This window comes from Pipistrellus hanaki (genome assembly GCF_964339955.1).
Source record: "Pipistrellus hanaki genome assembly, chromosome: 2".
In the NCBI taxonomy this organism is placed as follows: domain Eukaryota; kingdom Metazoa; phylum Chordata; class Mammalia; order Chiroptera; family Vespertilionidae; genus Pipistrellus; species Pipistrellus hanaki.
In genome coordinates, this window is record NC_140504.1 from 175035816 (window position 1) to 175059658 (window position 23843).

Genomic DNA, 23843 nt, shown 5'->3' on the forward strand with positions numbered 1-23843 from the left:
TGTGATTCCGGCCCTCCCCAAGGCATGAGCCCTACATTGTTTACTTTGTAAACTTTAGGCTATACTCTGCCCAGCCCATGCTTAATGCTTGGGGTATATAGGACTGTGTGTGTGTGTGTGTGTGTTCATGAACACATGTGCAACAAAATGTCCGGCAGGAATAAAAATAACAAATGTACTGTCTCTGGTATAGCTTCCTTGTTGGGAGAACACACTAGTGAGCCAGGTTATCCATTCATGCTCTCAGATGGCACTGACTACACCCTGGAATTTGGGACCAAGCAAATCTGGTGCTGAAGGAGGTCATTTGGGTAGGCTTCTAGAGGAAGTTCTAATGAATACTGAAGTGGAAATTTCCGAAGGTAACGTAGCTGGCTTTTTCTTTTCCACAGATCCAGCTCTCATCTATGACAAGTGTGTGGAGGAAGAGGACGGCTTTGAAGGTGCCTTGGACGTGTTCCCCCCTGGTTATAGCTCTAAGGTTCTAGAGCCCCAGCTGTCAGGTGAGCCCTTTTCTACTGTTTTTTTTGTTTTTTGTTTTTGGATCTCTGAGAGGAAGGGTGGGAGATTGTCTCTGTGTTCTAAACCTATCTTGTCTCAAGGCCAGGATATCAAGAGTAAGAATTTTGGGCCATTGGGAGCTAATAGTTCATCTTCCCAGGTAAAATGCTGGTCCTTGATTACATTCTGGCGGTGACCCGAAGCCGCAGCAGTGATAAAGTAGTGCTGGTGTCCAATTACACCCAGACACTGGACCTCTTTGAGAAGCTTTGCCGGGCCCGAAGGTAGGCTGCCAAAGAAGTGCCTCCCCCCGCAGAATATCCCCTGGTCTTTTAGGTGTTCCCACAGGACAGAACCTTGCTCCTAGCTCTTGCCCCTCCCTTTGTGAGTGTGGGGCCTCAGGCTCTGCATAAACAGCCTCAAGTACTGTTAGTTTAGTTCCTCCAATAGTTCTGGCTCCAGGAAACTGCTTCTTTCTTGGGTTTTGATCTTTGGATTTCCCTTTAGGTATTTGTATGTCCGCTTGGATGGCACCATGTCCATTAAGAAACGAGCCAAGGTTGTAGAGCGCTTCAACAGCCCATCGGTAAATGCACAACCCTTGTCCCCCCACCACCAATGTAGTAACATCAGGATTAAGGTTGATAGAGAAGCTATAAGGAGGTTGCGCTCTAGTGTCTTCCTGGATTTTTTTCTGGTGGGTGTGGCAGGTTAGGCTGGTTAGTGATGGCTGGGCTGGGAACTGACTTTGTGGGCTAGGAAATTGGGTGATATGCAGACAAACTGGTGATCCTCACAGTTGATCTGAGCCTAAGAATATAGATGTGTAAGAGAGAACAGTTAACTGGGCTGAGTAGGATTCTAGTTCAGGCTGTGAAAGGTTCTTTTCTGCTTCCTCTCTTTCCAGAGCCCTGACTTTGTCTTCATGCTGAGCAGCAAAGCGGGGGGCTGTGGCCTCAATCTCATTGGGGCTAACCGACTGGTCATGTTTGACCCTGACTGGAACCCGGCTAATGATGAACAAGCTATGGCTCGGGTCTGGCGTGACGGTCAAAAGAAGACCTGCTATATCTATCGCCTGCTATCTGTAAGGATGGTGATAGTGGTCAGAGTAAGGGTGGGTCATGGAATAAGACCTTTAGGACCATCTTGGGTTATTTTTTAGTGCCACTCTGGCAGCGGTCTTAGCTATGGACTAAGCCAGGAGCCTTTTATTCTTCTGTTTCTCCACCCCATTCCTTCAAACCCTTCTTCACAATGTTCTCTGGATACCTGTATTCACTAGTTGACAAACTCCCCTGTGGCCCCATCCTTTTCACAGGACCTACTTCCTTTATGCCTGATTTCTACTCTCCGATGTGGCCTTGTAGTAGTCTTATACTCCATGTCCCATGGTATTAAAAAGAGCTATTGGCATTTCCAAGTTCTCAGTGATCATTCAGACCATCCATCCTACAGTTCTTTTGAAGCTCAAGTTGTGTAGTTTGATTTTTCTTTTCCTTACTACAGTCATCTACCTCCTGCTATTTTTGTAATTCGTTAATGCTTTTCAGACACCAGCTCAATCTTCATTTTTTTTTTTTTTAATATATTTTATTGATTTTGTACAGAGAGGAAGGGAGAGAGATAGCTAGAAACGTCGATGAGAGAGAAACATCGACCAGTTGCCTCTTGCACACCCCCTACTGGGGATGTGCCCGCAACCAAGGTACATGCCCTTGACTGGAATCGAACCCGGGACCTTTCAGTCCGCAGACCGACGCTCTACCGCTGAGCCAAACCGGCTTCGGCTCAATCTTCATTTCTTTCCCAAATCCAGCTATCATCCTGGTGAACTTCAAGGACCATGCAGTTATCCAGCACTCTGGCCTTCATGTTTCCTTGAGACACACACACACACACACACACACACACACACCCAGTTTTAATTACTCTAAAGGCTACACTGGAACTTAAACAATACTGAAACTTTACATAGTACCCAAAACTTCAATAATAGCTATCACTTCCTGTCCTCCAGCTTTCTGCTTCAACCTAATGTCCCTAGTACCCTGGCTCCAGTCCTCAAATGTAGCTTTACTTCCTTTTCTGTTGGACCTAATCCTTATTGTGTATCCTTCCCTAATACCTACTTCACTTGGCTCATTACAGCTGTTCTCAGCTTTTACATCAGATAAATTTGCATTTATAGATGAGCACTGTCATTAATCACATTCACCACTTTGGCTGGGGCATATTTCATTTTCTTTTCTTTCTTTCTTTCTTTCTTTTTTTTTTACAGAGAGGAAGAGAGAGGGATAGAGAGTTAGAAACATCGATGAGAGAGAATCATTGATCAGCTGCCTCTTGCACACCCCCTACTGGGAATGTGCCTGCAACCAAGGTACATGCCCTTGACCGGAATAGAACCCGAGACCTTTCAGTCCGCAGGCTGATGCTCTATCCACTGAGCCAAACCGGTTTCAGCCTCTTGAAATGTCCTTAATCTAACGTTTCTCTCCATCCCATGCTAGTCATAGTAATCTCCTACTTGGATATTGCAAACAGCTTCCTAATTCTTGACCTTTGGTCTTATCCTAACCCATTCTTTACATACTTCTTTCAGAATGAGCTTTCAAAAAATTCTAATTTTTGCTTTTTAGAACAAGGTCAAGCTCTTCAGCCTGGCATCCAAGCTTCTCCAATACAGACTCGTCTGACTTTCTCAGTCCCAGGTTTTACTATACTTCCACTGTCATCTGTATAGGCTGAACGCATCAGTCCTCCAATAGGCCAGGCTTATTCCTTTGTTCCTATGCAGGAAATGCTTCCCTTCTCTATGGTTTTCTAATTGGTCTGGTTTCTCTTTTTTTAAAAAATATATTTTTATTGATTTTTTTTACAGAGAGGAAGAGAGAGGGATAGTTAGAAACATCGATGAGAGAGAGACATTGATCAGCTGCCTTCTGCACACCCCCTACTGGGGATGTGCCCGCAACCAACGTACATGCCCTTGACTGGAATCGAACCTGGGACCCTTCAGTCCACAGGCTGACACTCTATCCACTGAGCAAAACCGGTTTCAGCCTCTTTTTTTTTTTCTTTCTTTTTTTTAAGAATCAGCTTGAGGATCTTTACTTTCAAGCTTTTCAACACTATTCCATTCTGCCCATTTTATGGGCTACTAGGTATTCTGTACAGAAATCTGTTATTGTACCAAGTAGCTTATATGTCTGTCCCACTAGTCTGAGTTGAAGAATAAGGGTCATATTTGATTCTTTATATCCTAGTGTTCGCACAGCGTCTGGCATATACTACCCAAATGAGTTATTGGGTGAAAATCTGGTGAAGCTGCTACAGACAAACCTCAGCTTACCCTATAGGAATTTAGTCAGGCCCTGAAACCCTCCATTGGTACAGAAAATTTGGGCACACCTGCATAAGTCATATTCCCAAGAGATAAGCTAGGCAATGGGCTTAGCTAAGCAGAGGTATTGCTGCAGGATTCTTACTTTCCATTGATCTTTCTCTTAGGGGGCTACAGTTTCATCCCCTGGTTTTTCTGCTCCCTGTGTATGGAGATGACAGCCCTGTCTTCCCAATCTTCCCCCAGGCAGGAACCATCGAGGAGAAGATCTTTCAGCGCCAGAGCCACAAGAAGGCACTGAGTAGTTGTGTGGTGGATGAAGAGCAGGATGTGGAGCGACACTTCTCTCTGGGCGAGTTAAAGGAGCTGTTTACCCTGGATGAGGCTAGCCTCAGTGACACACATGATAGGTGGGTGGAGTGCCCGTGTAGCCATTATCTGGACGTTCCTTATAGCTCGGAGATGGGGTGTACAGTGACCACAGCTTTGTCCTCTGCCCCCAGGTTGCGCTGCTGCCGCTGTGTCAACAACCACCAAGTCAGGCCACCCCCTGATGGTTCTGACTGCACCTCAGACCTGGCTCAATGGAACCATAGCACTGATAAGCGGGGGCTCAGGGATGAGGTACTCCAGGCTGCCTGGGATGCTGCCTCCACTGCCATCACCTTCGTCTTCCACCAGCGTTCCCATGAGGAGCAGCGGGGCCTCCGCTGATAACTAGTCTGGGTATAGCTGTTCAACGGGAGGAGGCAGGGAGAGGGGCTTCTTGCTCCTCAGGGCCCTGCTGGATTTTGTTCTCTGGGAGAAAAATCATCAAGAAGGGCTGCATGATGTTTGCCCAAAATTTATTTTATAAGAAAAACTTTTTTGGTTAAAAAAAAGAAAGGAATAAAGGTATGAAAGGGACTGAGGCCTGGGAGCAGCATGGTGAGCCCAGCAGAGAAGAGGCCTGGAAGTGGGCACTCCTATATTTCTCTAAAGCTTGGGGACCTGCTGGAGGTGGGAAAGCAGGAACCCCGGAGCAGGGGGGAGGGGGCTGTCCTCAGATGACCACTGTGACCTCCTGGCTCAGGGTTCTCAGGTTGCTGAGTGAGAGGCCCAAAGCCTCTAACCCAAGTTCTAGGAATGCCTTTGCTGGGCCTCACCAAGGCCTCCAGAACCTCAGTGCAAGGGAAGAAGGAAAATAGAGGGGGGGAAGGTGGCAGAAAGAGAAAGACAGAATTGGTTGGGAGTTCTGGGCAGCCCGTGCCTCAGCCCTTGCAAGCTGATGATACTGAGCACGGACCTGTGAGGCACGGGCCCCATCACATGGTGCTGACATAATCTGCGAAAGCCTGGGATGAGTCCCACGAGTCGCTAACCACATGGCAGGTAGCCCGGAGCCGCCGGATAGCTTCTCTGGCTGTGACTGCATCCTGGTCCAGCCAGTTCTGGAAGAGGCGCAGGTGACCAAAGGCTCCACGGCCCCAGCGCTCCAGCCGCTTGGCGAACTCCAGAAGCCCATCTGGCTTGATGCAGTTGGAACTGGTAGGGATGAGATGGGTTAGACACCCAGAAAGCAACTAATCTCTTGTCTGCTCCTGCAGCTCCATCCCATGTTTCCTCCCCTCCCAGCCCCAATGTGTACCTGATGTCCAGCTGACACAGAGAGGAGGATGAATCCTCCGAGAAAACATCTGCCAGGGCCAGCAGGCCAGCATTCCCTGGGGAGAAGCGGAGAAATGTTGATAAACACTCAGAATAGGGAATAAGGTTATCCCAGCCGGTTTCTGGCTGGGGAGGAGCCCAGCCTTCTGAAGTCTCAGCACACAACTATATTCTAACCCCCCATGCTTCCACTGAGTTTCTAGGTCAAAAGACTGGCTCCTCCCCCCTCTCTTCCCTCCATTCCCAGGGCCTTGCCCCCACCCAGGCGATTCCCTGGCAGCCGGAGGCCCTTCAATGTGGAGTTGCCCTTCATAGCAGCAACCATCTCAGGCAGAAATTGGGCCGGGCGCTTCTCAAACAGACGGCAGAAGGAGAAGGTAATCTCTGTCAAGAGAAATTAGAATAAATTCTGATGGCTGCATTAGGATTGGTGCTGCCCCTCCTGTCCCAATTGGCCTTAGCAAAGGGTGTGAAAATTTTATAGAGCCTAGACAGAGAAAGGAATTGTCCAAGACCCCCAGTAAGGCTAGAACTAAATTAAGATTCAAACCACAGATTAAGCCTAGATATTTACTTAGGAAGGTTCTCTGCATGGGCAAAGTCTCCATTCACTTTCACTTATCCCTTGACTGCCCTCTTTGTAGGGCTGGGGATTAGAGTCAAGTCTATGAGGAGAGCCTGTTGGCACATTAATCCCTGTCCACTACTATCACTTCTGTCAGCCACTGAAAGGTAAAAACTTTTGGGTGAGGCACTCTAAAAGAGGAATTTTCCATGTGTAGTATAGGAGGTGTTGAGTTTGGAATCTTTTAGAAAGGCCAAGCAGGCTCTATAATTTTATAGTTGACATAAGGCCAATATAAAAATTGGCTCACTCAGTGAGACAGTGGCAGAGCTACAATAAGCACTCAGGAATGCCACAGGTTCTGGATGAAAAACTTACCTTGAAGAGTCAGATTCTGTAGCAAAAAGAGCACCTCGCTCTGACAGTCAGCCAAATTCATGTCGTGGAAGCTCAGTCTCTTCAGGGCTAGGTTGTACTCTGGATGGGAGCACAGGCCATGGGCATCATTAGCTTTTCCAACGGATAATGCAAGGTTCCGCCTGCCCTCCTTTACCACTCTGGGTCTTACCTTTGAGTGTCTGCAACACAAGCCCAAAATCCTGGGGAGAGGCAAAGGTGGTGCTATCCAGGGACAGCTGCTGCAGAGAACCTGAGGCCTTCAGTACAGAGCAGAGCAGTGGGGCTGACTGGGCTCCCCGTGGAAACCCCATCTCCAGCTGTTCCAGGCAGTTTTCTGGATGTGGTAAGGAAAGGGGATTTCAGCTGGCCATCTACTTCACCCATATAGCAAGTCCTACTTGACTTTAAGTGATTCACTTAGTCATGTGTACTTTCCCTTGAGTACCTATACTATATGCTAGGCACTGTCTTAGGTTCTGGGAATAGAGCAGTACATATGAAATTTAGTCCTTATTTTTATGGAGCTTTTAGTCCAGGAAGACTAGACTACCTGGACATGCCAATATAACAAAGTATGCAGAGTGATGGGATAGGAGACATACCGGAGTTCAGGGAATACACATACAGCAGGAGGACCTAATCTAGTTTAACAATTGTTCTTGGTTCAGACCCCTTTTCTGGAAGCTGATCTAGTAAGTCACTCCTTACTAGATTTGTAGTCTGGGCCCTTAAGAATAGCAAGATAAAGGGAACAGATTCCAGATAAATCAGGTGGCAGGGCTGAATTTGAGATCTTCCCTCACACAAATGCACCTGCACATTTCTGTAGAGACAAACACGCGCACGCACACACAGTGCTTCACCTGGTATCTCTTCATCCCCAATTATGTGGCTAGGGGGCCCTGCATTCCCTGGCGCAGCAGGGTTGTCCCTTTGGCTGGGGTGGTCAACGCGAATAGAGAGGACCCGCAGCAGGGGCAGGGCTCGCACAATGGCACGTGTCAGCTCCAGGATGGGCAGTGGTGAGAACAGGTCACTGAGATGCAGGGCACGGAGGCGGCATCCAGCCTGGCCTGACAGGGCCCGGAGGCTGTCCAGCAGGCGAAAGATGTTAGAGCCCAGGCCTATGGCGAGAGAGAGTCACGTGGGAGTGTCAGCAAGGGTAGCATTCAGAGACAACTCCAAATATTCCATTGATAACTATAAAATCTTGAACTTTGGATCAGATTATTTAAAATCACTTGTCTCAACTATGCTGTCTTGCTTTTTTTCCTCAGGTAACCAGCAAACTGATGTCTACTGTACTGGGTTTTGCCTTCAAGCATCAGTCAGGCATAGTCCTTAGACAGGATATGGTGGGGCAGCATGTAGCTGCCAGCTGTATGATAGATCCAGACAGCAGCAGAGGTCTCGGGTTTTTCTACAAGTCATTTTCTGAAAATCAAGGACAGTGATCCAGTAGGGACTACTTTAAAAAATGTATTGGGTGGGAATGGGGCAAAAAAGAATAGCCATATCCCACAGAAAGGAGTAGGATCTAGAAAGTTAGAAAAGTTGCTTAATGCCACAAAGCAAATAATTCCGTGGAATCTGCTTATTTCATTCAACTAAACCAGAACTCTGTAAATAAGGTGGGGTTTTATTTTTAAATCTTCACTTGATATTTTGCCTTTTTTTTTTTTAAGAGAGACGAAGAAAGAATACAGAAATATCGATGTGAGAGGAAACATCTATTGGTTGCCTCCTGCACACGCCCTGACCAGGGCCTGGACTGGGGAGGAACCTGCAACTGAGGTACATGCCCTAGACCAGAATCGAACCTGGGACCATTTTTTTGTTGTTAAGACAGTAGTAACATCTTGTTCCTGCCTCTATAGTCTGATAACAAAAAACATGATGGGAACTGGGTAAGTAGAGTACTGTGGAAGTATAAAGGATGCTTCAGGCTCAGTTCAGTTTACGTAAGTAAAGGTTTCCAGCTCAGTCCTAAAAAACACTAAGGAGCCTGGTTGGCATGGCTCAGTGGTTGAGCATCAGCCCATGAATCCAAAGGTCACTGGTTTGATTTCCAGTCAGGGCACATGCCTGAGTTCTGCGCTTGATCCCCAGTAGGGAGCATGCAGGGGACAGCCCATTGATGTTTCTCCCTCCCTCAAAAAATGTTTTTAAAAAATCATTTTCAATAAAGGAGATGGGCTAAATGGAGGGAGAAGAGTGACAGTGGCACAGTGAACCTGGTATACATAAGGCCTGAAGAAGAGTGGCAGGTTCTAAACTGAAAAATCAAAGTGGCTGGTGTATGGGGGTAAAATGTTCAAGATGGAGGTAAGCAGCAGTAAAAACATGGCGATCCTGTAAGCAAAATTAAGACATATGGTGACAGAAAACCACTGAAGGGTTTTAAGTGAAAAAATGGGCTTCAGCGTAATTACATGGTGAGTACTGACTCGGAAGGAACTGCTGAAGTGAATCCAGGTGAGAAGCACTGGCAGTCTGAATTAAGGATGTGGAGAGGAATAAATGGATTTGAGAAATAGACTGTAAAGACAGGACCTGGCAACCAAATGTATTTGGAATAAGAAATAATGCAGGTTCCTTTTTTGGCAACTGAATCAACTGTGATGTCCATTAAGAGAAGGAACATTATAGAGAGGGAAGAAGATAACATTCAGGTTGGGGAGCTTGTGGTTTATAAAATGACATCTAGTAATCAGTTGGATGGATATGTCTGAACTAATGTCAGAACTGGGGGGAGGGGTGTTCAGCATAGTTGGCCTTTGAAACCAAGGGAATGGACAGAATTGTCTAGGAATTGTGTGAAGTGGGAGAGCTCTGACCATTAGGAAAGACACAATATCCAGAGATAGAAGGAAAAAGAGTTTTTGAGGAAGTGGGAATGAGTATTTCATGAGGAAGACTGCTTAATGGCAATTGCTGCCAAGAACTTAAATATTGAACTTAGCAACAAGGAAGATCTTGCTGACAGATCTTTGATGCATAGTGGGTATGTAAGCAAGACGAGTGGGCTGAGAGAAAACAGGTAACTCTTAAGGTTGTGAAGGGCAAGAGAAAATAGGTCTAGTTAATATGGGAAAGAAATGGTGGTGGTAGATTTTGGTAAATACCCAACTGAATGTTTAAATGGTGGGGGAGGGACAGTGTAGAGAAGGGAGGCAACATAGTAGTTTAAAAGCATGAACTCGAGCCAGCTTGTGTGGGTTTCAACCCGGGCTCTACAATTTACTACCTAGGTATCCTGGGCAAGTCACTTAACCTCACAGGGTTGTTGAAAGGATTAAATAAATATAATGGGAATACTTTAAAGTATGCTTGGCACATACTAAGCAGTATATGAAAACTCTTAATATTAAACAAGCTTTCCTAAGGTGAGAGGGTATGGGTCCAGAGCACAGACAGAAGAGTTAGCTTTCGACAGGATGGTGGAGAAAGAAAGGATGCAAGTAGATGGAGAGTTTGTAGGCTGGCTAATTGAAGGAGTTTATGTGGTGGTATCTTTTCTGTGAAGTAGGAGGTAAGGTCACCTACTAGCAAAAAAAGGAAGGGAAGTAAAGGTTTGGAAGTGGTAGAATGGGAGCTGATGTTGCAAACAGGCTTTATCTAAGGTTGGTAACTACAGTAGCACCAATATGCAGTTGTATGATCTTCTCTAGCAATGTTCGGTAAACTAGGCAAATTGCTGAATTTAGCCAGAATTAACTTTGCCTAGCTGGGCACAACCAGGTAGGAAAGAGTTGCTTTACAGGTTACTGGTCTGATATGCTCCACACCTCTGCCCTGGCGGGTGTGTCTAGTGGTTAGACTGTCCGCCTGCTCATGGAAAGGTTGCAGGTTCAATTTGTAGTCAAGGACACGTAACTCATTTGGTGGGTTACCTTCACCACCACCACCCCTGTTGGGTTGCATGCAGGATGAAACTGCTTGATGTGTGTCTCACATCAATATTTATCTCCATCTCCTCCCCCTCTACTCTGAAAAAATATCGAGTGAGGATTTAAAAAAGAAGTCCCACACTTCCTTGTCTGTACAGCTGCTTTTATATGCCCAGTGGGATCCAGCTTCAGTCCTGGCTAGGCTTGCATACACTACTCCCACTGGCCTTTGACCTGCCATATCTAAAATGTACTCATTTTTCAGTTTCTCTTTGCCCCTCGGAACCCTTCCAACAACTAAGCATGCCTGCAGACCTCATGTTCTTCCCTGGCACAGCCTGCCATGCTACATGCCTTCTGCCTCCCTGTGAGGCAGACGGCCACATACTCTAGGTACTCCTCCATTGGATTGGGCATACATGTGCTGCTAGAAGACCCAAACCCTGGCCCTCTAGGGCACTCACCATTGTAGGATAGTGTGAGGCTTTCCAGAGACACCCAGGAGCTCAGCAGGTGGCACAGTGTCAGAGCTGCCTCTGTGGAGAGTGGGACTGTGAAGAGCTCCAAGGTGGAAATGCTGCGGAATCGTTGGGAGGCCTCCAGCGCTGGAAGCCCCAGGCAGCTGGGATCTGACCCATCCAAAGCGCTACAAGCCACTTCCCCAATTTCCATCTCTTCCCCATCTTCCTTCTCACCAGCCACAATGAAAACAAAGTCATACAGGTCTTCAGACTCTGCACCAGACCCTTGACGAGTGCGAGCACCCTTTTTCCCTGTGGCTCTCTTAAAACGCTTTAAGGGCTTAGGCTGTGGGGCTGAGCTAGCTGGAGCCCTTTTAGATGCGGATGTGGAAGAAGAGGGAGAGGCCGAGGAGGTGGCTGGAGCAGAGGGTGGCTGTCTGGTGCCAGGACCCTCATGGGAGGTAGCTGGAGGGTGCAGCTCCCTCTTACGGTCTATCCCACCTGCTCTCAGGCTCTCCTGTGTGCTCCTGCGTGTAACCCGAGTGGTAGGTGGGGCTCTGGCCATCTGCTTGGCTTCACTCTTCCGACGGGAAGCCATCAGGGCTGCAGCGCATCGCTCAGCAGCATCCCTGCGAGGCCTGCGTGAGCCCAGCAGGAGGGAGCTTTCCTCTCGGGATGGGGCCCGGCCTCGAGAGGCCTCTCCACAGAGGCGGCAGGGAGGACCGCCAGGGCCTGGCTGCCAGAAGCCAGCACTCATGGTGAGGATAAGGATGAAAAGGGCTGACTCAGGCACAGGCCAGGAGTAGAGTGACACCTGGTTGACAACCCCATGGTGAATAAGCTGATGCAACAGCTGTCGAAGTGATTGCTGAGCAGCCACATCGGAGAATAGCAGGTGGCGGAACTTGAGAGTGTGCAGAGAACTGGCCAGGGTCTCCAGAACCCTGCGGTTTGGCTCAGACACCAGCTCAGTTGCACCCTGCAGCATGTTGCAGATGGTGAGCTGCCGGACATGGCGGGAGCTGTGCAGAAGAGGTGAGAAGCGCTGGTCACAAAGACGCTTGTCTGAAGACACATCAATGGTTCCACGTAGAACATGGGAAAAAAAAGCCTCCATAAACTTGGCTCGCCAACACGTGACGCTCTGAAAGCAGAGAACATGCCAGACAGCTGTGATAGGAGTGCTACCCATGGAACCATCATCATACTAGTTTCCTAGCTAATGTGCCAGGCAACACTAAATTTATACAAATTCTCACATCTTTGGGGCATGTATTCCTACTATAAGCCTCACATCTTTGGGGCACATATAAATGAGTGCACAAATAAGTGGAACAACAAATTGATATTTCTCAAACACCCAGTAAGTTTTTGTGGTTTTTTTCAAAACCCAAAGATTTGAGCCTAGGAAAGTTGGTTCCGGAGACCAGTTTGCTAAAATGCTTCACAAGTGAAAGTCAATCCTATAAATTTTCCCATGTTTCTAGAATCTGATCCCAACTTTACATTCTTAAAACTACATTTGTTTAGTAACCTTATCACCTCACGCCTGACTATTAGCCTCCTGTCCTTTTGGGGTAGATAGCAGTGAATCCTAACCTTTGTGACCAAAATCATTAGGGGAGGTTTAAAAACTTGCAAGTCCACTGGACTTATCTTTGTAAAATACCTGTTTACATTATTCGGCTTTATTTTTTCTTTTTTGTACATTATCTGTTATTTTTTTAAAGAAATACAAGGACATTTTTCCCACTATTCAGGGTTAATTTGAGTTCCTCACCTTGTCAGGAAAAGCTCTCCACAATATAACCTCTGCCTACCTCAGAAGTATTATTTCCCACACATTTACTCCATGAATGCTTTGCTCTGGCCAAGCTTGATTATCTCACTGACCCAATCTGCTTTCTAGGTCCTTATATTTGCCCCAAATGCTTTCCATTACCAAAGCAAATAGGTTTCCTGGAAGGACCTACTAACCTTTCACACTCTGTTAGTGTTTGTCTCAGTATGCCCCCTTCACCATCCTCCTGCCTCTCTCGTTGGGAATACTCAGATCCTAGGCTTCATGGTATTGAGTCTCTATGCCTGTGCACATCTTATCCCAGACATATTAGAAATTCCTGGAGAGCAGGAACCAAATCTTTTTTTTTTAATATATTTTATTTTTTTACAGAGAGGAAGGGAGAGAGATAGAGAGCTAGAAACGTCGATGAGAGAGAAACACCGACCAGCTGCCTCCTGCACACCCCCTACCGGGGATGTGCCCACAACCAACATACATGCCCCTGACCGGAATTGAACCTGCGACCCTTCAGTCCGCAGACCGACGCTCTACCACTGAGCCAAACCGGTTTCGGCAGGAACCAAATCTTAAATTTGTTTTCTCCAAAGAAAGTTATTTGCTTTGATGAATATATGACTTCATCAGGCTATTCTGATACATAAAATTTAAGTACAAGTGATTTTGAATCTTAATTGCACATCAGTATTTACTGTGAGACTTTTCCGCCTAAAATTCATACACTGGGTACCCAGACTTGAAGATTCTATGTTATATCTGATGTAAGGCCTGCACATCTGTTTATTTTTAAACCTCCCCTAATGATTTTGATCACAGAGGTTAGGATTCACTGCTATCTACCCCAAAAGGACACACAGACTTCCCTAAGTTGCCATTCTCTCCCACGGTGCATTGAAAGTAGGCTGACCTTCATACAGGTGCCAGCTCTGCTACTATACTATGGACTTTTCTGAACTCTTCATCTATAAAACCTGCTTCACAGGTGAAGATCAAATGAGGCAATGAACATTAAAGTACTTTGTAAAATATAAAATACAAAATGTAACTTCTGATGATTAGCCAAGATGGGGCAATGTGAAATGGACTTGATGGAGGCAGAGCCTGCTAAGCAGAGTATTTATAATACTCAGCCTGAAGCAAAGGTAGTAGGGAGCTAAGTGTTTCCCAAGCTTAAAAGACATTGGTACTTACCCGACCTCTATGCATTCCCTCATACCAGAATAACCCCCAATCTATATCTGAGGTTCTTGGCAGGACCTGGGCCCCTATTTTTCAGAGGCAAAACTGTCATTCCCTTTACCCTCACTATTCACCAAGCCTGCCTGCTATAATATTAATTAGGAATGACTTCTTCATGCTTGAAGTAACTGCATGGCAACAAGAGGACCTCTCTCACCAGTAGCAGTTGGAGGTGTTAGGGGGCCAGAAAAAAATACCTGGCAACCAAATCTCTACTCAGCAAAAGGGTTATTCCTGAATCTAAATCCTACCTCACTCTAGCACTTTTCCTACACATTCACTGGCCCACACACACATCCTTGAAAAACATTGGTAACATTAGCAAGGCTTCAACTTCACAAATGAGGTTAAATGGTTATGGTAGATCTAGGCCTAAAATATGGACAAAGATGTGAACCAAGATACTGTGGCCGCTTCCAACCATGAGGAATGTAGTTTAGATAACTATAGACTGGGATTTTTCAGATATTTTATTGGTTGATGAAGAGTACTGGTTCCATCAGAAATGGAACACCTCAAGCTCTCTGTATCATGTGAGAGCAGCATGATATAGTGATTAGGAGAATATGCTCCTGAGCCAGACTGCCTCAACTTGAATCCTGGGGTCTTCTGTTCACAAATAACCTTAGGTAAGTCACTATACCTCCTTCTGCCTCTGTTTCATCATTTGCAAAGTGAAGAAGATAAATATACTGACATCAGAGTTGTAAGGATTAAATGAGTAATAAAGTTAGTTATGACCACTATTGCAGTGGCTTTTATTCTCATGAATTAATGCATGAGCAGACAGCAGTTTTCACTGCATTTTATTCCATCACTACTTTTTAAAATCTATGCTAAAACTTTAAGGCTGAAAAATACCTGAGAAATCTAGTCCACGCCATTCATTTTATGAACCTGTATAACTCAGACAATGAAAACTGATTTAAATACTTTAATTTTAGCCCTAGCTGGTTTGGCTTAGTGGATAGAGTGTAATCCTATGGACTGATGGGTCCCAGGTCCAGTTCCGGTCAAGGGCACATGCCCAGATTGTGGACTCTGTCTCCAGCGGGGGACATGCAGGCAGTAGCCAATTAATGATTCCCTCTCATTATTGATGGTACTACTTGTCCCTTTCCCCCTTCCTCTTTGAAATAAATTTAAAAAATTACACACACACGCACACACACACACACTTTTATTTTAGTGATAGCAGGGGAAATGATATTTGCCCTCAATATAATCCTTGGCCTATGCACAATGGGCTGGCAGCTCAGGTTGGGGGGGGGGGGAGAGGAAGAAGTGTGTGTATAAGTTAGGAATTGTGAAATATTTTCTTGTACTAAACTGTTCAGCCGGCAAGTGTTTATTAAACTATTGTTCACTGTTGCCTTTCTGATAATAGAAATATTTTTTTGTGGAATTATAAAGAAGCAAAAAATCATGTGCAGCCTGGCTAGGTTATCTCAGTGGTTGAGCATAGACCTATGAACCAGGAAGTTGAGGTTTGATTTCCCATAGGGGCACATGCCCAGGTTGGGGGCTCAGTAGGGGGCATGCAGGAGGCAGCTAATAACTTTTTTCTCATCATTGATGTTTCCCTCTTCCTTCCTCTGTATTCAATAAAAAAGTCATGTGTAAACCAACTTTATGGAGTGTACATATATGTATGTGAATAACTTTAGATACTTGTTATAAAACTGAGACAATTCAGAAGTTTCAAAGTTTTTTTTTAACATTATAGCACCATTTCATTAAACATTTTTACCCCATATATTTAAATATTTTTAGAATATGACTTTATGAATATTTTGAAAATATGGATGTACTAGCCTATATAAAAAAAACCCCTAATATGCAAATTGACCAAACGAAGGAACAACTGGTCACTATGATGTGCAATGACTACCAGGGGGCAGCGCTCAATGCAGGAACTGCTCCTTGGTGGTCACTGTGCTCAGCCAGAAGCCCTGAATCAGGCTCACTGCTGGCGAATGCAACAATGGTGGTGGGAGCCTCTCCCACTTTCGCAGCAGTGCTAAGGACTCCTTGGAGGATGTAAGACTGCTGACTTAGACTGCTGGCAGTTGGAAATCCCCCAAGGGGTCCCAGACTGCGAGAGGGTGCAGGCCGGGCTGAGGGACCTCTCCCCCAGTGGACGAATGTCATGCACTGGACCTCTAGTGTTTAATAATTCCTGCACTATTGGGTATTTAAATTGTTTCTAGCTTTTTGATATTAAACTTTGCTGTAATGAACATCTGGAAATAAATTTTCATGAGTATCTCAATTTTTATATACTATAAATTATAAGTAGAATTTCCAAAGAATATTTTAAAGACTCTTGACAATTATCACCAGATTGCCCACCAAGAAAGTTGTAACTTTCTGCTCCCATCAATAGCATATTAAAATGCAAGTTTTACCCACCCCTAGAATTACCTTTTAAAACAAAATCAAATCAAAACAAGACTTTACAATATAAGAAGTACAATTTTACTTTCTCTTTTTTTATTATTGAGATTGAACATTTTTCACTTTATTGGAGATTTTTATATATTTTGTGACTTATCCAAATCTTTACTCATTTTATTCCACTGGGGCTTCTGTCTTATTTTCTGTATCCTTTTGATTTGCAAATGTTGTTGCAACCATGCTTTCCCAGTTTTTATCTTTTAGATTGTATTCATAGTTTTGGCATTTTATATGGTGAAATATGCTCATGTTTTCTTATTTGATCCTGCTCATTTAATAATTAGCACTCTGTAGCACCAGTAACCTTTATTTATTTTTTATTCTTTTTTATTTTTTTGTTTTTTTTACCTTTATTCTTTTTTAGTTGTTTTGTGTTTTTATTTTTTACAATTTAATCTTTAATCCATATAGAAATTATTTTAGTGTACTGAAAAGTGAGACTATTTTTTCCAAATGGTTAATCAATTATTAGAGAATCATTTATTGAATAATCCTTCATTTCCATACTGCTTTGTCTCCAGAATATCTATAGTACTCTACAGATCTCTTAATACATACACACTAGTACTACACAGTTAGAAATACTATTGCTTTGTAAGCAGTCAGGGGCTATGTCTAACTTGCTCACCACTGTATTGCTAGAAGCTAGCACAGTGCCTGGAACTGAGCAGGCATTCAGTAAGTGTTTTCGAATTCTGAATGAAGTGAAAGTTACTGTCATGCAAAAGTGGGAAGCAGAAGAAGACACCCTCTGGAATAAGTGAGTATGCTCCAAGTCAGGACCCCTGTCTAGGTGATTGTTGGGTCACCAAGTCTGGGGTTTCCTAAATTTCTGAAAAGCTGAAACAAAAAAAAACAATTTAACAAATATACATTCTTTTTCCAGGAAGCTCAAGCTAATGTTGCGGGGGGGGGGGGGGGGGGGGGGGGGCTTTCCCCAAGAGAAAGATATCACAATCTCCACCACTGGCTAGTCAACCATACTGCTTTGGAAACACTGGAACAAAGTGAACCTCATGTTTCTGAAAGGTTGCATGAAGCTGTTACTGTTTTCTAATATTTTTACATTCAATTCTCTTCCTAATAAGAGCTAATTCCTATACATAGTGCCTGAGTATTTTCCTCAGTGTCATCACACTGAACTCCAGGGGTTGTGTCCAAATCTGAAAGTGAAAAGGCTGAAGGATATGGAGCTGAATATAACTGAACCCAGTGCATCCCAGAAATGCAACCTCCAGTTCCTGATAAGAGCTGGTTGCCTTGTCATTTGGCCTCATTCACCATATAAATCCCAGTTCAAATACTCTTTCCTAGAAAAGATGTTTTCCTCTTTTTCCTCAGTCTCCTTGCTACTCTCTATCACACCACTTATCCTACCATACATGATGTATTTCCCCACTAAACTGGTAATTCCTCAAGATTAGGAATTGTGTCTGTATTTCCAATATCTGGTATGTGGTAAGTTTTGTAAATGTTTATTGAACTCAATTTGTCCTGTTACCTAATTATAGAGTAAAAAATAAAGTTCTGCTTAAATGAGATCTCCAATGAGTTATATCTGAACCAATGAAGAATAGAATCTCAGGGTTAAAGGAGCCCTAAAACTCATCTTGTTCAAACTTTTACCATGTTGAATTTCCTCTACAATATCCTGTGTCAAATAGTGATCTAGGATCTCTCTGAACACTTAGAAATGGGAAGCTTCTTACAACTGGAATTCTCATGTTTCATCACCAATAAACTGAGAGTTTAAAAGTTCTACATTTAGTTTAGCAAACATTTATCCTCCTTTAGTTCCACATAGAACAAGTAAATTAATCCCTTTTTCATGAGACAACCATTCAAATATTTAAAAACAGTTCATGTTCCCCAAGTCTTCTCTTTTTTCAGGAAAAACATCTCCAGTCTTCCATATGTGACTCACGTGATGTGGCTTTGACTTCTTTCTCCATACTTCAGGAGTAGCCTGGCTACTGCAGAGCCAGGCAGGTCTACTCTCTCCCTTGACCTCTGGTCTATATTATAGTTACATTAGTTCACACAGCTCAGGGTACAGTCTCTATATAAGTGGTTTCAGTACACTGTTGACTAAAACGCCTTAATTTTTTCATACAAGCCAGATCCCTCCATCTCCTACCCTGAGGTCACCCAATTGGAATTTTTTAGACTCAACTGAAGAGTTGGCCCTAGCTGGTTTGGTTCTGTGGATAGAGTATCAATCTGCAGACTGAAGGGTCCCAGGTTCGATTCTGGTCAAGGATATATGCCTGAGGTTGCAGCTTGATCCCCTGTAGGGGGTGTGCAGAAGGCAGCCAATCAATGATTCTCATCATTGATGTTTCTATCTCTCTCTTCCTCTCTGAAATCAATAAAAATAAAATAAAAAGAGTTGGATTATCATGTTAAATTTTATCTTAAGTTTTACCATTGCCCCAGGCCTGTTAAGACCTCTGTGAATTGGGGTTCTGCCATCATTGTGATTACTGCTTTCTCTGTTTTGAGTCACCTGTAAACACGGTGAGCGAACAAGTCAGTGATAAAGGCCAAATGGTAAGGTATCTTGTGATAAGCCATCAGAGCCCTCCTCCCAAATTCACTCCATCCCTCCCTGCCCTCTACCCATACACAACTTATGTTTGTGCACTGCTCCTGCTTTTCACTGTGCAGTCAGGCCAGAGTTCTACCTGGTGTCTTAACTTACTTCCAGACCAGAAGGCCTTGTCTTCATCAGTTCATCCCATAGTCGGCGCCAGATGGCCTGAGTGGAGAGGCCTGTAGGGAGAAATATCACATTTACTCGGCTGCTCCTCGGGCACCAAGAGTGAAGTATATCAGCCTTTTAATGTTGTTGTCCTCTGGATTCACAAGAGCAACTGGCTCTAAAAACATACTGCCTTGGTTTAAATATCAGCAAACCACACTCTAGCTGTGTGACCTTGGGCAAGTTACTTAATTTTTCTGTACCTTAGTTTCCTTATCTGTAAAATGTAGTTAATAATAACTATTTCACATAACTGTTGAAAAGATTTAATAAGTTTCTTCAGGAAAAGTGCCTAGGACAGTACTTGGCACATCAGAGTTAGATAAATATTAGTTCTTAACTGTGGGGTTTGAGAGGTAACTTGGTAAAATAGAAAAACAAAGATTAAGAAGATTTGGGTCCTAGTCTTGTTTTACTATTAATTGTGGTGTGACTGTGGTCTCACTTTTATTAGTATACCAGGAATCACACACTTGTTTTATGTTTTACAGGGCACTGAAGAATCAGATAAGAAAGTAGAAGTGAGGGTACTTTTGGAAAATCCTGAAGTTTACACAAGTATCAGGTGTAATATTTACCTGAAAAACATTATGGTGTCTTACAATCATTCATAGAAAGAGAGAGAAAGACACTCACCTTTCTTGAGGGCAGTTTCCTCAATCCTCTCCAAGTAATATATATTGAGCAGAGGTAAGATGCTTTGAAGTATTGGGCCTGGGAGGGCTAAAAAAAAAACCACAAAACACAAAATTTACTTTTTTCTGCCAGGTTTCTTAGCATTATTTATCCTATTGGGGGTGGAAAAAAGAAGAGCAAACATCTCTTTTGACAAATGGAACCTATAGACACGAACCTGAAGATAATTCAAACTCTGGTCCACTTATCTTTAGCCACTTATTGGCAGCTAGAATTCCATGGCCCTACACATTTACAAGGGTGAGATAATCCCACAAAGCAAGCTAATATGCTCATTTAGGAGCTGGTCACTTTATTTCTGTCCAAGCATAATGAATGATCCTATATTTTAAATGTCCTGTTGAATATGGGTGATTAAGTAAGTCCTTCATAATCTGGGCCCTACACACTTTTCCAGCTCCCTGCTTTGTCTGCTGCACTTCAGCCACACTAAACTACTTTTTTCACTTATCTAAGGTGTTAACCTGCTTTCTGCCTCTGTACATGAGATTCACTTTCTTAAACTGTTCTCCCATCAAGAATATCCTTGTCACTTTCTGAATAACAACTACTCATCTTTCAAGTATCACATGCACTTTATTAAGCCTTTCCTGAATTCCCTTCCCATTCTTCCAGGTTGGCTACTTCCATTCTTTGGGCACCCACTATGTCCAAAACTAGTACTCTCCTAAGAAAAATAGAAATAGTTAGGCTCTATACTCAAAATTCAATGTCTTAAAATCAAAACTTGCTTGCTGACTTCCCTAGATCTGAGAGGCATTACAGTATTATGGCTAAATGGTTTGGTCCCTAGAGTTGCACAAAACTGGATGAAATGCTGGTTGTACTGCTTAATTATGAATCCATGGGCAAATTAATGTCTTTAAACCTAAATTTCCTCAATTTTAAAACAGAGATAACTACCTTATAACATTGTTGTGAAAATTAAAGATCATGCTTGTAATCTTTTTAAGGCCATGCTGGCCATAATAAGCTCACTAAATGTTGGCAATTACTATTCTTATTCTGTCAATAGCATCTCTGTCCAGCCAAGAATAAGTTTAAGAACTTGGGAGTATACCATAACTAATGAAAATCTTTAAAAACTTCCATTTAGTATCTCTTTTTATATTTATCTGTAGAATAAATGAATCTTGCTATTTAAGAACCTAGTACAATTCTTTGTATATACTGGGTACTCAAAGTACTTGCTGAATAAAAGCACTAATTCCCTATGCTATTACACTAATGTAGGTTCTCTATTGCATTTCAGATAAATCCAACCCATATATTGGCATTCAAGGTATCACATACCTGTTTTACTTAAGTTTCCTCATTGTATACTTTTCTGCTATTTCTATTCACTTCCTCCACAAAGTAAAAAAAGTTCACCTCCTCCGGGAAGCCTTTCCTGGTTGTTCAGGCCACACTGAGACCTCCCTCCCAAACAGCACTGCTCAACAGGCCTCTTCCTTGGCGCCTCTAAGAGGCCTGAAGATCCAGCTTCCCTGTGTGACCATTTACCTGGAGTAGGCCATGGAGCTCTTCCTCCAATCTACTCCCCGGTTAGCCATCCACTCTCAGAGCCCCTATCATCCACACACTCCTCTCTTCCCTTCTTCATTCTTCTTAAGCCAGGCTCGTCCTTGCTTCTCTCCAGCCTACACCTTTAATGCTTCCTCTTCTTAACCCGGGGCCTTCAGCCCGGGCCTGCACACTGAGCCCTCTTTTCTCATGGCCTTTGGTATCCTAGAAGCTCCAGGCTGACACAGCCGGATCCCGGCCACCTCTTCCACCTGCCCCAGCACTTTCCTGCACCCCCTGCCCACTCCGCGGAGACTTTCCTCCTGTTTCCTGTGGGCCAGCCTGACCCTTCTCTTAGATTTTGGCACAGAGGCTCCACAATCCCCTCCCCCACTAGGCCTGAGGTATTCCACGGCCTCCCCCCAGGACATAAAGACACGGGCCTCTTCAGGACCCGACCCCCCCACACCAGGGCCTTCCCACCCCCTGGGCCTCCTCAACCACTCTCCACCGCCTGGGGGCTTATTCCTAGGGGGCCCCCACCCCCCGAAAAAGACCCATCCTCCTGGGCCTTTTCTCCACATCCTCCTCAGAATATAACCCAAAGCCCCATCCCAGGCCGTCAAGCCATCCATCCTGACCTTAGCAGGGCCTTCCTCCAGGCAGAGACACCCCCACCTCTCCTGAGGCCTTCTGCAGAACCCCCCTGCCCAGGCCTAGGGCCTCCTCTCCCCACCCCTCCCCCTTAGGCCTGGGCCTGGCCTGGCCTGTGATAGACACCAACTTCAGTCCAGGCCTCAACCCCACCCCTCAGCCACCGCCTGTCAGGCCCCGGGCCTCCTGTCCCCTGCGCGGGCAGGCCTGTCCTCCCGGGGCCCTCGCTTTGCTCTCTTCCATTCCCGCCGTCAGTCCCCGCGATGCCCACCCGAGTTTTACTCACCAGCGGCCGGGCTGCGGCCAGGCGTGCCCACCCCTCAGCCAGGCCTCCGAGTGCCCACGGGCTGCAGGCCTCCTCCCCTCCGTTACTCGGCCCACCGCGGCCTGCCACGCTCTCCGGCCCCTCAGCGAGGCTGTCCGCGTCGTCCTCCCGGCCCCGCATCCGCGCGCCCCAGGCCGCCGGCCTCCACCCCAGCCGGGCCCGGGGGGCGCCGCCGCCCTCAGGCCCGGGGCCTCCTCCCTGCACTCCCACTCGCATCGGGGCCTCCGAGCGGCGAGGCGCGGCGCCCCCTCCCAGCGCGGGACACCGGGCCGCGGCCCCGCCGGGGCCTCCGGGGCCCTTCCCGCCCGTCCGTCATCGGGGCCTCCCGGGATTGCTGACCGCTCCCTCCGGGCCTCCCGCCGCCCGCGCTCGGCCCTGCCAGGCCCTCCGGCCGGTCCGCGCGGCCCCGGGCGCCCCCGGCCCGGCCCGTCCGCCCGTCCGCCCGTCGCTCCATCAGCTCGGCCCGGAGGCCCCCCGACCTCAGCTCGCCCCCCTCCGCCCCGGGCCGTCACACAGGCCTCGGCACCCCAGGCCCTTCGGCCTCTCCCCCCGGCCCCGGCCCTCCCTCCCGCCTCCATCCCGTGGGCTGCCCTCTCCCATCGGCTTGGCCTCCGGGGTCGCAGCACCCATGGGTGTCGGGCAGAGCGCGGAGGCTCCGCGCTGTCAATCAGCCTGGGTGGCCCCGGGCCGGGCCTCCTCACCTCAGGCCGGGCCTCCCCGCCTCGGCCCCCGCCCCCAAACGGCAGGGCCATCCCTGCCCGTCCGCTCGGCATCCGAGCCTCCGCTGCCCGGTCCGGCGCCAGTGTCAGCGCGGCGCCCGCGAACCGGCCCGCCAGTCCGGCCTCTGAGGTCCGAGCCCCGCCGCCTTCGCCCCGGCCCGGGCCTCCGGGCCTCGCCCCCCGCGCCCCCCGGCCAGGCCGCGGAGCGGGTCCACCTGCCGGCGCGGTGCCCGTCTTCCCTCCGCCCGGTCCAGTCAGTCCGACACCGAATCCACGCTCCGACCACACGGCCCGGCGCCCGGCGCCCCGAGCTGGGCCTTGCCCCGGGCCTCCCGGCCTCGCCCCCCGCGCCCCCCGGCCGCCGGGCCGCCCCCGCTCGCTGCCGGAGGTAGCCCCTCACCCCGCGACTTACCCCACACCCCGCTCTCCAGAACCCCCATATGGGCGCTCACCGCCCGCCCGCACAGCTCGAACAGGGCGGGGGGAGCGCTGGGGCCCGAGGCCGAGCTCTTCGCTGGCGCCGCCTCCCGGGACGTGGCCTCCATGGTCGTTGCCGCCGCTACCTCACAGAACCAGCAACTCCGGGCGCGCCAGGCCTCGGGCGCCGCCATCTTGGGGAGGTGCGCGAGCCCGGGGGCGGCCGCCGCCGGCCGCCATCTTGAAAAGGTCAGCAGTTAGGACGGGTTCATCCGCAAATGTGGGTGAGACGGAGAACGGCGCTTACAGGAGCGGCGAGCAGATCTTCATACTTACAACGTGTCTGGGAAGGAGATATTTCAGATAAACACCCACGTCAACCTATGTGGGTCTGGCGCGACGAAAGAGACATTTTTTAGTGAATCCTTCTCAGGTGGGAAGACCGGCTCCCCCTGAGCCCTG

General features: G+C 46.7%; 2 protein-coding genes across 7 annotated transcripts in view; one reads left to right on the top strand and one right to left on the bottom strand.

Moving 5' to 3' along the window:
• The window catches only part of RAD54L (RAD54 like), a 21437-nt gene extending 16684 nt beyond the window's left edge, over positions 1-4753 (top strand). For 2 of the 3 annotated variants that reach the window (XM_084874521.1, XM_084874520.1), the window contains 5 exons: positions 393-503; positions 662-785; positions 1009-1087; positions 1409-1588; positions 4094-4753. In XM_084874521.1, the coding sequence (XP_084730647.1) occupies positions 393-503; positions 662-785; positions 1009-1087; positions 1409-1588; positions 4094-4561 (962 nt within the window). In that variant the 3' untranslated portion in view covers positions 4562-4753. The remainder of the gene's footprint in view (positions 1-392; positions 504-661; positions 786-1008; positions 1088-1408; positions 1589-4093) is intronic. The other variant, XM_084874522.1, reaches the window with a different exon arrangement.
• On the bottom strand, positions 4676-23773 carry LRRC41 (leucine rich repeat containing 41). Of its 4 annotated transcripts, none has more exons than XM_084874497.1 (10): positions 23377-23773; positions 19704-19790; positions 19008-19078; positions 10813-11953; positions 7322-7582; positions 6628-6792; positions 6438-6536; positions 5756-5878; positions 5475-5550; positions 4676-5371 (listed from the first exon to the last, which is right to left on the bottom strand). In XM_084874497.1, the coding sequence occupies exons 1-10, from the start codon at positions 23573-23575 to the stop codon at positions 5152-5154; spliced, it is 2442 nt and encodes an 813-aa protein (XP_084730623.1). In that variant the 5' UTR covers positions 23576-23773; the 3' UTR covers positions 4676-5151. The 4 variants fall into 4 exon arrangements, with proteins under 4 accessions (XP_084730623.1, XP_084730624.1, XP_084730625.1 ...); XM_084874498.1 differs by lacking the exon at positions 23377-23773 and adding an exon at positions 22207-22346; XM_084874499.1 differs by lacking the exon at positions 23377-23773 and adding an exon at positions 21908-21929.
• Positions 23774-23843: the final 70 nt, after the last annotated feature.